Source organism: Nomascus leucogenys, chromosome 19 (genome assembly GCF_006542625.1).
Source record: "Nomascus leucogenys isolate Asia chromosome 19, Asia_NLE_v1, whole genome shotgun sequence".
In the NCBI taxonomy this organism is placed as follows: Eukaryota; Metazoa; Chordata; class Mammalia; order Primates; family Hylobatidae; genus Nomascus; species Nomascus leucogenys.
In genome coordinates this window covers 58,129,131-58,145,291 of record NC_044399.1, presented here as the reverse complement: position 1 = coordinate 58,145,291, position 16,161 = coordinate 58,129,131, and the positions used below count along the sequence as shown (strand labels likewise).

Sequence of the window (16,161 nt, the reverse complement as noted above, 5' to 3'; positions counted from 1 at the left end):
CCTAATGCTGTCCCTCCCCCCTCCCCCCACCCCACAACAGTCCCCGGAGTGTGATGTTCCCCTTCCTGTGTCCATGAGTTCTCATTGTTCAATTCCCACCTATGAGTGAGAACATGCGGTGTTTGGTTTTTTGTCCTTGCGATAGTTTACTGAGAATGATGTTTTCCAGTTTCATCCATGTCCCTGCAAAGGACACGAACTCATCATTTTTTATGGCTGCATAGTATTCCATGGTGTATATGTGCCACATTTTCTTAATCCAGTCTATTGTTGTTGGACATTTGGGTTGGTTCCAACTCTTTGCTATTGTGAATAGTGCCGCAATAAACTATACGTGTGCATGTGTCTTTATAGCAGCATGATTTATAGTCCTTTGGGTATATACCCAGTAATGGGATGGCTGGGTCAAATGGTATTTCTAGTTCTAGATCCCTGAGGAATGCCACACTGACTTCCACAATGGTTGAACTAGTTTACAGTCCCACCAACAGTGTAAAAGTGTTCCTATTTCTCCACATCCTCTCCAGCACCTGTTGTTTCCTGATTTTTTAATGATGGCCATTCTAACTGGTGTGAGATGGTATCTCACTGTGGTTTTGATTTGCATTTCTCTGATGGCCAGTGATGATGAGCATTTCTTCATGTGTTTTTTGGCTGCATAAATGTCTTCTTTTGAGAAGTGTCTGTTCATGTCCTTTGCCCACTTTTTGATGGGGTTGTTTGTTTTTTTCTTGTAAATTTGTTTGAGTTCATTGTAGATTCTGGATATTAGCCCTTTGTCAGATGAGTAGGTTGCAAAAATTTTCTCCCATTCTGTAGGTTGCCTGTTCACTCTGATGGTAGTTTCTTTTGCTGTGCAGAAGCTCTTTAGTTTAATGAGATCCCATTTGTCAATTTTGCCTTTTGTTGCCATTGCTTTTGGTGTTTTAGACATGAAGTCCTTACCCACACCTATGTCCTGAATGGTATTGCCTAGGTTTTCTTGTAGGATTTTAATGGTTTTAGGTCTAACATATAAGTCTTTAATCCATCTTGAATTAATTTTTGTATAAGGTGTAAGGAAGGGATCCAGTTTCAGCTTTCTACATATGGCTAGCCAGTTTTCCCAGCACCATTTATTAAATAGGGAATCCTTTCCCCATTTCTTGTTTTTGTCAGGTTTGTCAAAGATCAGATAGTTGTAGATATGGGCATCATTTCTGAGGGCTCTGTTCTGTTCCATTGATCTATGTCTCTGTTGTGGTACCAGTACCATGCTGTTTTGGTTACTGTAGCCTTGTAGTATAGTTAAAGTCAGGTAGCGTGATGCCTCCAGCTTTGTTCTTTTGGCTTAGGATTGACTTGGTGATGCGGGCTCTTTTTTGGTTCCATATGAACTTTAAAGTAGTTTTTTCCAATTCTGTGAAGAAAGTCATTGGTAGCTTGATGGGGATGGCATTGAATCTATAAATTACCTTGGGCAGTATGGCCATTTTCACGATATTGATTCTTCCAACCCATGAGCATGGAATGTTCTTCCATTTGTTTGTATCCTCTTTTATTTCATTGAGCAGTGGTTTGTAGTTCTCCTTGAAGAGGTCCTTCACATCCCTTGTAAGTTGGATTCCTAGGTATTTTATTCTCTTTGAAGCAATTGTGAATGGGAGTTCACTCATGATTTGGCTCTCTGTTTGTCTGTTATTGGTGTACAAGAATGCTTGTGATTTTTGTACATTAATTTTGTATCCTGAGACTTTGCTGAAGTTGCTAATCAGCTTAAGGAGGTTTTGGGCTGAGACAATGGGGTTTTCTAGATACACAATCATGTCATCTGCAAACAGGGACAAACATTGACTTCCTCTTTTCCTAATTGAATACCCTTTATTTCCTTCTCCTGCCTGATTGCTCTGGCCAGAACTTCCAACACTATGTTGAATAGGAGTGGTGAGAGAGGGCATCCCTGTCTTGTGCCAGTTTTCAAAGGGAATGCTTCCAGTTTTTGCCCATTCAGTATGATATTGGCTGTGGGTTTGTCGTAGATAGCTCTTATTATTTTGAGATATGTCCCATCAATACCTAATTTATTGAGAGTTTTTAGCATGAAGGGTTGTTGAATTTTGTCAAAGGCCTTTTCTGCATCTATTGAGATAATCATGTGGTTTTTGTCTTTGGTTCTGTTTATATGCTGGATTACATTTATTGATTTGCGTATGTTGAACCAGCCTTGCATCCCAAGGATGAAGCCCACTTGATTATGGTGGATAAGCTTTTTGATGTGCTGCTGGATTCGGTTTGCCAGTATTTTATTGAGGATTTTTGCATCAATGTTCATCAAGGATATTGGTCTGAAATTCTCTTTTTTGGTTATGTCTCTGCCAGGCTTTGGTATCAGGACGATGCTGGCTTCATAAAATGTGTTAGGGAGGATTCCCTCTTTTTCTATCAATTGCAATAGTTTCAGAAGGAATGGTACCAGTTCCTCCTTGTACCTCTGGTAGAATTCAGCTGTGAATCCATCAGGTCCTGGACTCTTTTTGGTTGGTAAGCTATTGATTGTTGCCACAATTTCAGAACCTGTTATTGGTCTATTCAGAGATTCAACTTCTTCCTGGTTTAGTCTTGGGAGGGTGTATTTGTCAAGGAATTTATCCATTTCTTCTAGATTTTCCAGTTTATTTGCATAGAGGTGTTTGTAGTATTCTCTGATGGTAGATTGTATTTCTGTGGGATCGGTGGTGATATCCCCTTTTTCGTTTTTTATTGCATCTATTTGATTCTTCTCTCTTTTCTTCTTTATTAGTCTTGCTAGCGGTCCATCAATTTTGTTGATCTTTTCAAAAAACCAGCTCCTGGATTCATTAATTTTTTGAAGGGTTTTTTGTGTCTCTATTTCCTTCAGTTCTGCTCTGATTTTAGTTATTTCTAGCCTTCTGCTAGCTTTTGAATGTGTTTGCTCTTGCTTTTCTAGTTCTTTTAATTGTGATGTTAGGGTGTCAATTTTGGATCTTTCCTGCTTTCTCTTGTGGGCATTTAGTGCTATAAATTTCCCTCTACACACTGCTTTGAACGTGTCCCAGAGATTCTGGTATGTTGTGTCTTTGTTCTCGTTGGTTTCAAAGAACATCTTTATTTCTGCCTTCATTTCATTATGTACCCAGTAGTCATTCAGGAGCAGGTTGTTCAGTTTCCATGTAGTTGAGCGGTTTTGAGTGAGTTTCTTAATCCTGAGTTCTAGTTTGATTGCACTGTGGTCTGAGAGACAGTTTGTTGTAATTTCTGTTCTTTTACATTTGCTGAGGAGAGCTTTACTTCCAACTATGTGGTCAATTTTGGAATAGGTGTGGTGTGGTGCTGAAAAAAATGTATATTCTGTTGACCTGGGGTGGAGAGTTCTGTAGATGTCTATTAGGTCCACTTTATGTAGAGCTGAGTTCAATTCCTGGATATCCTTGTTAACTTTCTGTCTCGTTGATCTGTCTAATGTTGACAGTGGGGTGTTAAAATCTCCCATTATTATTGTGTGGGAGTTTAAGTCCCTTTGTAGGTCACTGAGGACTTGCTTTATGAATCTGGGTGCTCCTGTGTTGGGTGCATATATATTTAGGATAGTTAGCTCTTCTTGTTGAATTGATCCCTTTACCATTATGTAATGGCCTTCTTTGTCTCTTTTGATCTTTGTTGGTTTAAAGTCTATTTTATCAGAGACTAGGATTGCAACCCCTGCCTTTTTTTGTTTTCCAGTTGCTTGATAGATCTTCCTCCATCCCTTTATTTTGAGTCTGTGTGTGTCTCTGCACATGAGATGGGTTTCCTGAATACAGCACACTGATGGTTCCTGACTCCTTATCCAGTTTGCCAGTCTGTGTCTTTTGATTGGAGCATTTAGCCCATTTACATTAAACGTTAATATTGTTATGTGTGAATCTGATCCTGTCATTATGATGTTAGTTGGTTATTTTGCTCGTTAGTTGCTATAGTTTCTTCCTAGCCTCCATGGTCTTTACAATTTGGCGTGTTTTTGCAGTGGCTGGTACCGGTTGTTCCTTTCCATGTTTAGTGCTTCCTTCAGGAGCTCTTTTAGGGCAGGCCTGGTGGTGACAAAATCACTCAGCATTTGCTTGTCTGTAAAGTATTTTATTTCTCCTTCACTTATGAAGCTTAGTTTGGCGGGATAGGAAATTCTGGGTTGAAAATTCTTTTCTTTAAGAATGTTGAATATCGGCCCCCACTCTCTTCTGGCTTGTAGAGTTTCTGCTGAGAGATCAGCTGTTAGTCTGATGGGCTTCCCTTTGTGGGTAACCCGACCTTTCTCTCTGGCTGCCCTTAACATTTTTTCCTTCATTTCAACTTTGGTGAATCTGACAATTATGTGTCTTGGAGTTGCTCTTCTCAAGGAGTATCTTTGTGGCGTTCTCTGTATTTCCTGAATCTGAATGCTGGCCTGCTTTGCTAGATTGGGGAAGTTCTCCTGGATAATATCTTGCAGAGTGTTTTCCAACTTGGTTCCATTCTCCCCATCATTTTCAGGTACACCAATCAGACGTAGGTTTGGTCTTTTCACATAGTCCCAAATTTCTTGGAGGCTTTGTTCATTTCTTTTTATTCTTTTTTCTCTAAACTTCCCTTCTCTCTTCATTTCATTCATTTCATCTTCCATCAGCGATACCCTTTCTTCCAGTTGATCGCATCTGCTACTGAGGCTTCTGCAATCTTTGCGTAGTTCTCGAAACTTGGCTTTCAGCTCCATCAGCTCCTTTAAGCCCTTCTCTCCATTGGTTATTCTAGTTATCCATTCTTCTAATTTTTTTTCAAAGTTTTTAACTTCTTTGCTATTGTTTTGAATTTCCTCCCGTAGCTCAGAGTAGTTTGATCGTCTGAAGCCTTCTTCTCTCAACTCATCAAAGTCATCCTCCCTCCAGCTTTGTTCTGTTGCTGGTGAGGAACTGCGTTCCTTTGGAGGAGGAGAGGTGCTCTGTTTTTTAGAGTTTCCAGTTTTTGTGTTCTGTTTTTTCCCCATCTTTGTGGTTTTATCTACTTTTTGTCTTTGATGATGGTGATGTACAGATGGGTTTTTGGTGTGGATGTCCTTTCTGTTTGTTAGTTTTCCTTCTACCAGACAGGACCCTCAGCTGCAGGTCTGTTGGAGTTTACTAGAGGTCCACTCCAGACCCTGTTTGGCTGGGTGTCAGCAGCGGTGGCTGCAGAACAGCGGATTTTCGTGAGACCACAAATTCAGCTGTCTGATAGTTCCTCTGAAAGTTTTGTCTCAGAGGAGTACCCGGCTGAATGAGGTGTCAGTCTGTCCCTACTGGGGCGGTGCCTCCCAGTTAGGCTGCTCAGGGGTGAGGGACCCACTTTAGGAGGCAGTCTGTCCATTCTCAGATCTCCAGCTGCGTGCTGGGAGAACCACTACTCTCTTCAAAGCTGTCAGTCAGACAGGGACATTTAAGTCTGTGGAGTTTCTTGCTGAGTTTTTGTTTGTCTGTGCCCTGCCCCCAGAGGTGGAGCCTACAGAGGCAGACAGGCCTCCTTGAGCTGTGGTGGGCTCCACCCAGTTCGAGCTTCCTGGCTGCTTTGTTTACCTAAGCAAGCCTGGGCAATGGCGGGTGCCCCTCCCCCAGCCTCGCTGCCGCCTCGCAGCTTGATCTCAGACTGCTGTGCTAGCAATCAGCGAGACTCCGTGGGCATAGGACCCTCCGAGCCAGGTGCGGGACACAATCTCCTAGTGTGCCGTTTTCCAGGCCCGTTGGAAAAGCGCAGTATTAGGATGGGACTGACCCGATATTCCCGGTGCCGTCTGTTTCCCCTTTCTTTGACTAGGAAAGGGAACTCCCTGACCCCTTGCGCTTCCCGAGTGAGGCAATGCCTCGCCCTGCTTCGGCTCGCGCACAGTGCGCTTCACCAACTGTCCTGTACCCACTGTTAGGCACTCCCTAGTGAGATGAAACCGGTACCTCAAGCAGAAATGCAGAAATCATCCGTCTTCTGTGTCGCTGGGGCTGGGAGCTGGAGACCGGAGCTGTTCCTATTCGGCCATCTTGGCTCCACCCTATTTCATTTTCAAGAGCAAATCCAGTTCTAGGAATTTTTCTTTTTTTCTTTTGAGACAGAGTCTCGCTCTGTCGCCCAGGCTGGAGTGCAGTGGCACAATCTCGTTTCACTGCAACCTCCGCCTCCCGGGTTCAAGTGATCTCGTGCCTCAGCCTCCCGAGTAGCTGGGACCACAGGCATGCAGCACCACCCCTGGCTAATATTTTGTATTTTTAGTAGAGATGGGGTTTCACCATGTCAGCCAGCCTGGTCTCGAACTCCTGACCTCAAGTGATCCACCCACCTCGGCCCACCAAAGTACTGGGATTACAGGCGTGAGCTGCCGTGCCTGGCCTGGAAATCTTTAGCTTCGTTTGGTATGGTCAGCAGGTCAGCCAGCCAGGCTCCTCATTAGCACAGATCTCTGAACTCCAAGTTAAAAGAAATATATTGAGTGTCAAGCCAACGTTTCTGCATCACTTATTCAGGATGGTGATCTTGGTGGGATAAGGGTTTCTCTTTGGTTTGGTCTGCAGGTCTCTGTGTCCCTGTGTCCTGAAGTTTGATGATAACTCAACAGAACTTGCCACCCTCATTGAATTCAACAAGAAGTTTCAGGTAAGCCGGGAAGGGGTTCTAAGACTTCCCAGAACTGCTGTGTGATTCGATTGCTCTGTCTAGAGAACAAGTCAGTGCTTAGGTAATTTTGACCTTGTGTGGGGGATGACCACTGACTAGTTTGCTGATTTTAAAACACCCTGAGACACAGCAGGGGCTGCTATTTGGTTTGTTTGAATTGCACCACAGAACCACGTCCCTGAACATAAGCCACTGAATCTCAGTTCCTGGTTGTTACATGAAACGAACGTTTCCACTTGTCCATGGGCAAGCATGGATCATGGAAAGAAGTTTCAGAGTGGATCTATCCAGATCCAAACCTCGACTCTGCTCCCTAGTTGTAGAACATTAGACACATGGGCAATGAAAGTTCCCTGAACTTCCAGCTCCTGGGTGGGAAACGGAGGCTGAAAGTCCTCCCTCCCTTGAGGCTCTCCAGGGTTCAGTGAGATAGGGTGCATTCCCTCTGCCCTCCGCTCCTATAGAACGGATGTTCTTGGGGGAACACGAGGAGAAAGAAAGTCGGGAGATGATCTCCATCTTGTGAGCTGTTTGTTTTAGTCCCTTCTCTAGCACATCTTTGACTGGAACAGCTGACTCCCTTAACAATCGAGTTTCTCCCCAACAAGCTTGACGAGGACAATGGTAGACCTTTCTTCTAGACTAGGCTGCAAACAGCTGCCAGAGTGGATCCATCCTTCCAGGAGTCCATGGACTCTTTGGGGGCAGCACCACTTCCCTGCAGCCCACTTTGGGGGCAGCTAGACCTGCCAGGTATATCAGGGCTCAGGGAAGTGAACCTGTATTTATCTTCCTTTGTGACTACTACCTAGCACTTGGGATGACTCCCCAGCTGGACTTCCTTTATTTTATGCATTTATTTATTTATATTTATTTATTTATTTATTAGACAGGGTCTCACTTTGTCATCCAGGCTGGAGTGCAGTGGCACAATCTCGGCTCACTGCAGCCTTGACCTCCAAGCCTCAAGTGATCCTCCTGCCTCAGTCCCCCAAGTAGCTGGGACTACAGGTGTGTGCCACCACACCCGGCTACTTTTTGTATTTTTAGTAGAGATTGGGTTTCACTTTGTTGCCCAGGCTGGTCTTGGACTCCTACACACAAGTAATCCACCCGCCTCAGCCTCCCAAAGTGCTGGGATTGCAGGCATGAGCCACCGTGACAAGCCATACTTCCTTCTGCTGTGAGCAGTCACCTGTGACTCTGGGGAGGAAGTCCCTGGCCCACATCAGAAGAGGGAAGGCAGCTGAGGTTATGGCCGTGAGAGCAACCCTGTTTCAATTGGGGTTACTGGGTGCACGCAACTAAAGTTCATGCAGTTTCTGTATAATTTAAGCAGATTTAATATTTCCACAGAATCTCTGACAGAGCTGGAGAGCTAGGGTCAGGAGCTAAGCCATCAGGAATCATGGAATCATGGAATTCTAGGGGCCAAGCCACAAGAATCAAAATCAGGGCTGGGTGCGGTGACTCACGCCTATAATCCCAGCACTTTGGGAGACCAAGGCGGGAGGATCACTTGAGTTTAGGAGTTCAAGACCAGCCTGGCCAACATAGTGAAACCCTGCAAAAAATACCAAAATTAGCCGGACGTGGTGGCACAAACCTGTAGCCTCAGCTACTTGGGAGGCTGAGGTGGGTGGATCACTTGAGCCCAGGAGGCGGAAGTTGCAGTGAGCCGAGATTGCACCATTGCACTCCAGCCTGGGTGACACAATGAGACTGTCTCAAAAAAAAAAAAAAAAAAAAAAAAATCAAAATCACGCCACAGACCTGGTTTAGGGAAGACATCACAGACTCCACTGTCACTGCTGCTTCTAGGAACTGGATGCAGCTGCCACCTTTAGCAGAATGGATGTTTTGCCATCCCTGACACAGGCAATGATTGCTGAAGCCTCAGTCACATACCCACGCCCTGGCTGCAGGAGTGGTTAGGAAAGCAGGCATTCTCTCGTCTTTTTTAGTCTCCACAGTGGGAGGCAGGTTGCTCTCTATGCAGTGGGGTCTTCAAACTTGGAAGTGGGTTCAGATGCTGAGCAGCTGAAAAGCAGGAGAAAGATTCACCAACATTGCCCTCCTGGCCTCTGCAGACAGGCCAGATGTTCCCAGGGCTGATCCTGGTTGTCACTGAGGCCCTGATCTAGTGTTTTGGAGATGCCCATGTGTCAGCTGTGTGTGGCCATCACGCCCTCTCTCAGAATCAAATCACACCCTACTTCCCGCAAAAGCTACTGCTCTCATCACTCTCCCTGGGGATGATCATTCCTATTAATAACCACAGTCACTCACTCACCACTTGCCATGTGCCAGGGACTCTACACACTATTTCTTTCCACTGCCAAAAGGTATGTGGTTCCACTGTGAGCCCATCTGGCTATCCCCCAAGTAACCAGTAGCATTGGAAGGGACTTAAGAGGTGGCCCAGGACTCAGCCAACATCCTCCATTTACTAAAAGGGAAGCAGCGTGCTGGAAGTCACCCTGCTAGTTCGCAGCACCTCACTTCCTTCCCCTCTTCTGAGAGACGACCTTCTCTCCTTCCCTGATGCCTTACTCAAGGCTGACACTGGCTTGGGAGGTCAGACATGAGACATTCCTGGCCTGGGAATTGACCCTGGGAAAAGACAGTGTGTGGTATCCTCTGAAGTGACCCCATTCACATTCCCAGGTATGTAAGCCTGACTTCCCTCTCCAGCCAGAGTAACCCCGAGGTGGCAGAAACCCTGGTGAGCAGTGGAATGGCTGAGTCATGCTAGAGTGGGAGCCGGAACTGGGGTAACAGATTTTCCTAGCAGTGACCCCAAGCAAAAGCTGTGAGGGTTACACAGATCTGAGGGCCTCAAAGAAGCACACACACACCATGCACAGGCAATATAAATATACATTAAATTTTGATTCACCTTTGATTTTTCTGAACAAATGTAGGACAGAAATAAATTGTTAGGATTATTAAAAATGTCATTTAACCAAAAACCACCCCTCAAGTCTTTAATCAGAATAGCTTTAAAAGAAGTCAAGCCGGCCGGGCGCGGTGGCTCACGCCTGTAATCCCAGCACTTTGGGAGGCCAAGGCGGGAGGATCATGAGGTCAGGAGTTTGAGACCAGCCTGGCCAACATAGTGAAACCCCGTCTCTACTAAAAATACAAAAAATTAGCCAGGCGTGGTGGCAGACGCCTGTAATCTCAGCTACTCCGGAGGCTGAGGCAGGGGAATCGCTTGAACCCGGGAGGCGGAGGTTGCAGTGAGCCGAGATCGCACCATTGCACTCCAGCCTGGGTGACAGAGTGAGACTCTGTCTCAAAAAAACAAAAAAAAAGTCAAGCTGATAGACTTTTCTTACCTTTCCCTTTTCACAGACTAGCTCAGATATATGCAATTGCAGCAGAGTTTGGGGCCAGGGGTTGAGATAAAGGCTGATCTAAAATGTAAATGATCTAAAATGTAAAATCTCGGTTGAGATTTTGCGCCAGGTTGATTTCACTCAACAGTCAGATTCTGTTTAATTCTGTGTTGGAGAAAGAGATCGATCAAGGACCGAGCAGATGCACAGAGGACTGCCTGACATCTGTCCCCTTTTCCTCCTGCAGGAGAAGACCCACCAACTGATTGAGAGTGGGCGATATGACACAAGGGAAGATTTTACAGTGGTCGTGCAGCCGTTCTTTGAAAACGTGGACATGCCAAAGACCTCGGTAAAGAAAGCAAGCATCGTAGATAAATAGAATCCACAGATAGTGTGTGGCTGTTTCTGAGTGCCATTTATACCATCCGGTGTGCCTATAACTGCCTCTCTTTTTTGCCCGGTGACCAGGAAGGATTGCCTGACAACTCTTTCTTCGCTCCTGACTGTTTCCACTTCAGCAGCAAGTCTCACTCCCGAGCAGCCAGTGCCCTCTGGAACAATATGGTAAGGTGGCTGCCATAGGAAAATGCATCCTCCCTCTGGTAAGAAAAAGACTCCACAAAGCCTTTGGAGGACCTTGGAGGCCCATCGTGCAGGCCGTGTGATTCTATGCACGGCAATGATAAACCCCATCTCCTTCATCCCTCCCCGCCTCCCGCACCCCTGACCTGCGTCCTGAGCTTTCCATTCTGGCCGCCTCTTCCTCACTCCCCGTCTCCCTGCTTATTTGTTTAGCTGGAGCCTGTTGGCCAGAAGATGACACATCATAAGTTTGAAAACGAGATCAATATCACATGTCCGAACCAGGTAGAGTGGAAAGCACGTCCTTCCAGGCTCTGGCTGCATTGGGCTTCTGGGTTCATTTCATCCTAGGCCCTTACCCTCACCCCAGCTCTGCCTGCCCACCCATCCCATTTTATACTCCAGGGTTAACTGCCCCAAATGCCCCATCTGGTTGTACTGAGAGGGACGGCCACCCCAGTGACCCAGAGGCCTGGGAGCACTTGGTCCCTGCATGGCTGGGAGCCGTCACACATGCCTGGGCTGGAGACAACTCTTTGGGGCAGGCAAGATGAGCATGGCAGCCACATCTACCTGTCATTCTGAAAGCTGAGGGCAGCAGAGAACTTCAAGGGCAGATGGGGCGGAAGGATCCCTCGTCTTCATATAGCCCCTGCCTCCATGACAATACGGGTAGAGCGAGGAATCGAGACCTAGAAGGATCTCTAGTTGGGTGGGGGGGGGAGTAAATTGGAAGCTGGAGCTAGGGAAAGAAAAGTAGAACCAGCCCCCATTTTTACTCACAAGTTCTCAGAAAGATTCTTGGAGCTCTGCGGCAGCTGCCCTCATCCCCAAGAATCCCTCTGTATACCCAGAGGGCTCCTAGGCTGACACTGGGAACCATTGTACGGGGTTTATGTGAGGCAGGACCAAAATCATCTGACTTATCTTGCCTGGACAGGAAGGGGCCCTGGTCACTGCAGGGTGGGGTAGGCATGGAGTGGTAAAGGAGCCTGGGGAGCGGAGGCAAGGGCTTTTTCCAGCAGAAAGAGGTGCATGGTTGGAAGAGGGGATGGTGGAGAAAGAGAGGCAGCACAGCCATCCTCAGCCAGCCGCGCGGGAGGTGGAAGGAAGACAGGCGCGTCCCCGTGAAGCATGAATTGATGCTCATTCTTTGTGCTGGGTTCAGGTTGCAGAGACGGCCCCCTGCATCTTGGGAGGGACTCAGCCTGGTAGAGGCTGGGCTTGGGACACAGGGCAGGGAGGCTGCAGCTGTTTGTGCCAGGCCAACACTTATTGAGTGCTGACAAGCAGAGAAGCGAGCAGAATTTGCTGCCATTGCTCACCCCCTTCTCCTCACAGGTCCAGCCGTTTCTGAGGACCTACAAGAACAGCGTGCAGGTACCTGCCTCTTGCCTCCTCTTGACTCACCAGGCAATGCAATGGGCAACCCCTGGGCTGGGGCAGGCCCAACAGGACAGGGTAGGAAAGCGGGCAAGAGTTCTAGATGGGCATAAGGGCCACCCACCTGACCTTCAGATGGGGTAGTGGGCAGAGTAAATGCTGTAGATGACAGCTGGAAGGCATCCAGCCAACCCAATCACAGCTTCACTGAGACATAAGTGAAGAGAAATCCCCTTCCTTGTAGAGCTGGTGCAGAAGCAGGGGCAGGTGTGGGGTGGGGTCATTTGTTGCTGCCCGGATTCTTGCATTGGATGGTGGGGAGAGGTCAGAACTAGATGAGTGGACCTCGACCTGTGGCTGATACGCAAAATCACCTAGGGAGCCTTCTTCAAAGGCCCTTTTGAGGCCCCTCCCTAGGAGTGGGACCCAGGAATCTGTATTTTTCAAAGCTCTTGTGGTACATCTGATAGCCAGTTTTTCTGGTCCCTTTCAACCCTGAGATTCTGGGATTTGTTCTATGCCCTTAGGGTCATGGGACCTGGCTGCCATGCAGGGACAGAGCCCCTTCTGCCTTGCCCCCTACCTCAGGTAAGCCCCCTATGGCACAGCAGGACCCAGGGCCCTTCCACAGGGGCTGCTATGCCACTGAGTCCTCTGACCTGACTTTCATACTCACTAAATGGCACAGTGACGGCCAGTGCTTGCTGTCTGCCTGGGTGGTCACCTGGGACGAATCCCTGTTTCGCACCACTCTGGCTGGTGGTGACACCATGCCCAGCAGGCACCAAGGCACCTAGGACCAGGAGCTGTCTCCTGCCCACCTGCGCCTCTTGGAGGAAGCACAGGCAGAGGAGCCCTGTGAGCTAACCCTTGGTGGCTCAGCCCAGAGGTGGGCCCCAGTCCCAAGAGGAAGCTGGCTTTGTGGCCCTAGGCTCTGCGATCACTGCCGCCTACAGTAGGGCCTGGAAGTTTCCCTGGGCTCTTCAGAAGAGATGTGGGGGCAGGGAAAGGCCCACCATGACTATTCTCAGACTCTTGGTGGAAATTCAGAACCCACCTTTAAACGGGCTGCACGTCAGGTCCTGCATCTCGTCTTAATGTGGTTTGATGCCCGTCTAGTTGTGCACTCAGGCCATGGCTGGCATTTCCCATGACCACTGGCACTAAAATGGGCTCCTACTCTGCCCTGCCCTCCCTCCCACCTTTCCCTTCTTCCTTCCCTCCACCTCTTCTTCTCCCTTTCCCCACTTTTCTTCTTCTCCCTGCTTCTCCCTCTCTACACCTCTCTTTCCCTGTAGGTCCAGGATTAGTTGTGTCTTACGGGAAAACTGTCCTCATAACTTTGCCTCCATGGCACTGTGCACACCCAGCCCTGCATGGCCCAGTGCTCATGCAGATTGTGTTTCGGATCTTGCTTGAAGCCAGAGGCACTAGAGTTTGACTGCGGCTTCCTTCCTGCAGCCCTAAGTGTGTCCACTTGTCTTTCCAGTGCATGCCCTGAGACCTGCAGACATCCAAGTTGTGGCTGCTCTGGGGGATTCTCTGACCGTAAGGACTCTTGGGCCCCGGGTGGTTTGGGGATAACTAGGCCAGCTCCAGATCCCAGTCCTCTTAACTTGAGGGCCTGCATGCCTGTCCTCTGCCTTATCTTGACCCCTCTACCTGGCTCTGTCAATCCAAGAGCATGCCAATTATTTGATTTGTGGCCACTTTCTCAAACAGATATGCAGAGGAAATCTTTTTCGGGAGTGAATTGAATTGTCTCAGAGGGCAGAGATTTTGAACACCCAATAACACTTTTTTAATATATGTAAAAATATGTCATTCTGACTCAAAATTCTCCTAAACCTCCCTGTGCGGGTGCTCTTTTTCCTTTGGATTATGCTTTATAATCAGCTGAGACCCTCACATCTGTTTCTTCTTTGCATCTGCATGGAAAGCAGCAAGGACTCCTTAGTTGTGGATGAAGCTCTGCTCCTAACTTCCAAGAAATGGGGCTATTTTACTATCCCAGATCATCACTTTCCAGGAGCATGTCCAAGGCCTTGAGAATACCTTACAGAATGCCCCAGAGGGAAAGAGGGGAAATGTGAGACTTAGGAGAAATCTGTCCACTGCAGTCGCTTAAGCCAATGAGCTCTCCATGCTCATAAAGAACTTAGGGGCATAACGCTGGGAACGACATTATTAACACTCTCTCACGTCTGTAAAACACTTGAGAGTTTTCAAAGCGGTTTTTACAACTGTAATCCCATTTGATCCCCAAAACACTCGCTGTGAGATGAGCAGGGCATGTCCTCAGCTCAGCGAGGAGGCAGCTAAGAGTTGGGGAAGGCACACAGCTGGAGAGGAGGATGGCAGACTAAGAGTAAGAGTTGGGGAAGGCACACAGCTGGAGAGGAGGATGGCAGACTAAGAGCCAGGGCCTCCTGGTCCCATGTCTGCTTCTGCCACCATGAGTGCATTGGGAACCCCCTCTTTGGAAGCCCTGCACATTCACAGCCTCCCTGTTCTCTGACTTGCTAATTTTCCTATGGACGCTGGTATATTTTCAAAGGCTGGCAATGGAATTGGCTCCAAACCAGACGACCTCCCCGATGTCAGCACACAGTATCGGGGACTGTCATACAGGTAATGTTAACCTTTGACCTCTCCCAGGGCTCCCCCACAACAGAGATTAGGTGTGGCTTTGTCTCCTGTAAATATGTAAATCCCAGAGGTGGAAGACTTGGTCTGGAAGGGGCTTTCAGAAAGAAAAAGCTATATATTTCTGCAAAATGTGAACATTTGGTGAGTGGAGAGGATATTTTACTGTTGATAATTTTTTTTTTTTTTTTTTTTTTTTTTTTTTTTTTTTATTGTGCAGAGAAAGTAAACCAGGGTTCTTATCAGACTCCTGGGTCAGCAAATCCAACAGGAAATGCACCAGAAAAGCACCGAATCCCTGAATCTTCACCTCCCCACTTGCATGTATACGTGTACACGTGGTGTTCCTACGTCTCTGTTTACTGTCTTTATGTGTTTATTCATGTTGTCTTGTAGTCACACAGCTGCCTTTACATACATGTACACATCTGCACAGAAAACCTCTGAAACCCACCACACACTTCGAGAGGGCAGAACCAAGACACAATCACAATCAGCCATGTCTTGAAAGATTAGCAATTTGACAAGAGGAAAGGGTGAGAAAGGGCATCCCGAACACGGAAGTGGAGAAGCTCAGAGTGTGTCAGGCGAGCGGATGCGTGTGGATATTCTCAAGTTTCTTTCTTTCCTAATAAAGGTCTCATTCCTGTAGGCTTCAAAGTAAGTGGCAAGTAGCTCAGAATTTACCTGGGAAAACAACTAGAACAAAGCTGGCCACAAGGGGGCAGCGTGCTAATGAGTGGCGGAGCCAGGACAGTACCTTTGCTGCTGCCTCCCTTTTCTTCTGAGTCAGTTTGCTTCCTGGGCAAGTGACAGGGAGCAGGGAGGGGGTGATCAGGACTGTGACGGTTCTCTGGCCAGACCTGAGCAGAGTCCCAGAGAGGATGGGTTTCCAGGGCGAGAGGGAGGCGCCATCACTCAGCCTGTACCACCCACAACGAGGACCTAGGGTGTCCTTAGCATGAGGATATCAACCTCTCAAGAACAGAGGTCAGTGCCTTCCTGTGCCAAGGTCCCTGCGTTTCCACAAGTCCTTGGTCAGGTACCTGGTCCTAACAGGCTGCCACGGAACAAATCAGAGCCTCACTGACTCACCACTCTGCTCCTAATGAGGCTACAGGAAAAAAAACCAGAGGAGAGAAAGCAGAGCTTATTACGATCAGGAAAGAGCATGAGGTTGTGGCAGCTGCACTTGGTCTCAGCTAAAGAAGGCAATGACCTCATACGATAGCATGGAAAAAAAAAAATCAAGTAGACAAACCACATTGCCGGTGATAAATACGCGACGTGCACCTGGTGGGGCAACCTGGGGAAGTGAGGTGATGTGCCCAACTTTACAAACAGATCGACCAGCCGGGCTCCTGGGATTCAGATATGAACCAGCAATCCTCTACTAAAAGTTTCTTTCTGCAGCGATGGGAAAATTCAGCCATTGCTCTGTTTCTTCCTACAAGTGAAGTCCGTTACAGCCTAATGTCTCAATCTTCTAGTTCTAGCTCTAAGGCCTCAGGTTCAATGGCTGCTGTCCCTTTAAACCCTTCATTTGTTCTAAATGTTT

At 47.5% G+C, this 16,161-nt stretch overlaps 1 protein-coding gene across 2 annotated transcripts in view; it reads left to right on the top strand.

Moving 5' to 3' along the window:
* The window catches only part of PLB1 (phospholipase B1), a 154,208-nt gene that overhangs the window by 89,528 nt on the left and 48,519 nt on the right, over positions 1-16,161 (top strand). For both annotated transcript variants that reach the window (XM_030799599.1, XM_030799600.1), the window contains 8 exons: positions 6,546-6,627; positions 10,237-10,341; positions 10,461-10,556; positions 10,788-10,859; positions 11,916-11,954; positions 12,485-12,545; positions 13,447-13,505; positions 14,515-14,588. In XM_030799599.1, coding sequence (XP_030655459.1) covers positions 6,546-6,627; positions 10,237-10,341; positions 10,461-10,556; positions 10,788-10,859; positions 11,916-11,954; positions 12,485-12,545; positions 13,447-13,505; positions 14,515-14,588 — 588 coding nt within the window. The remainder of the gene's footprint in view (positions 1-6,545; positions 6,628-10,236; positions 10,342-10,460; positions 10,557-10,787; positions 10,860-11,915; positions 11,955-12,484; positions 12,546-13,446; positions 13,506-14,514; positions 14,589-16,161) is intronic.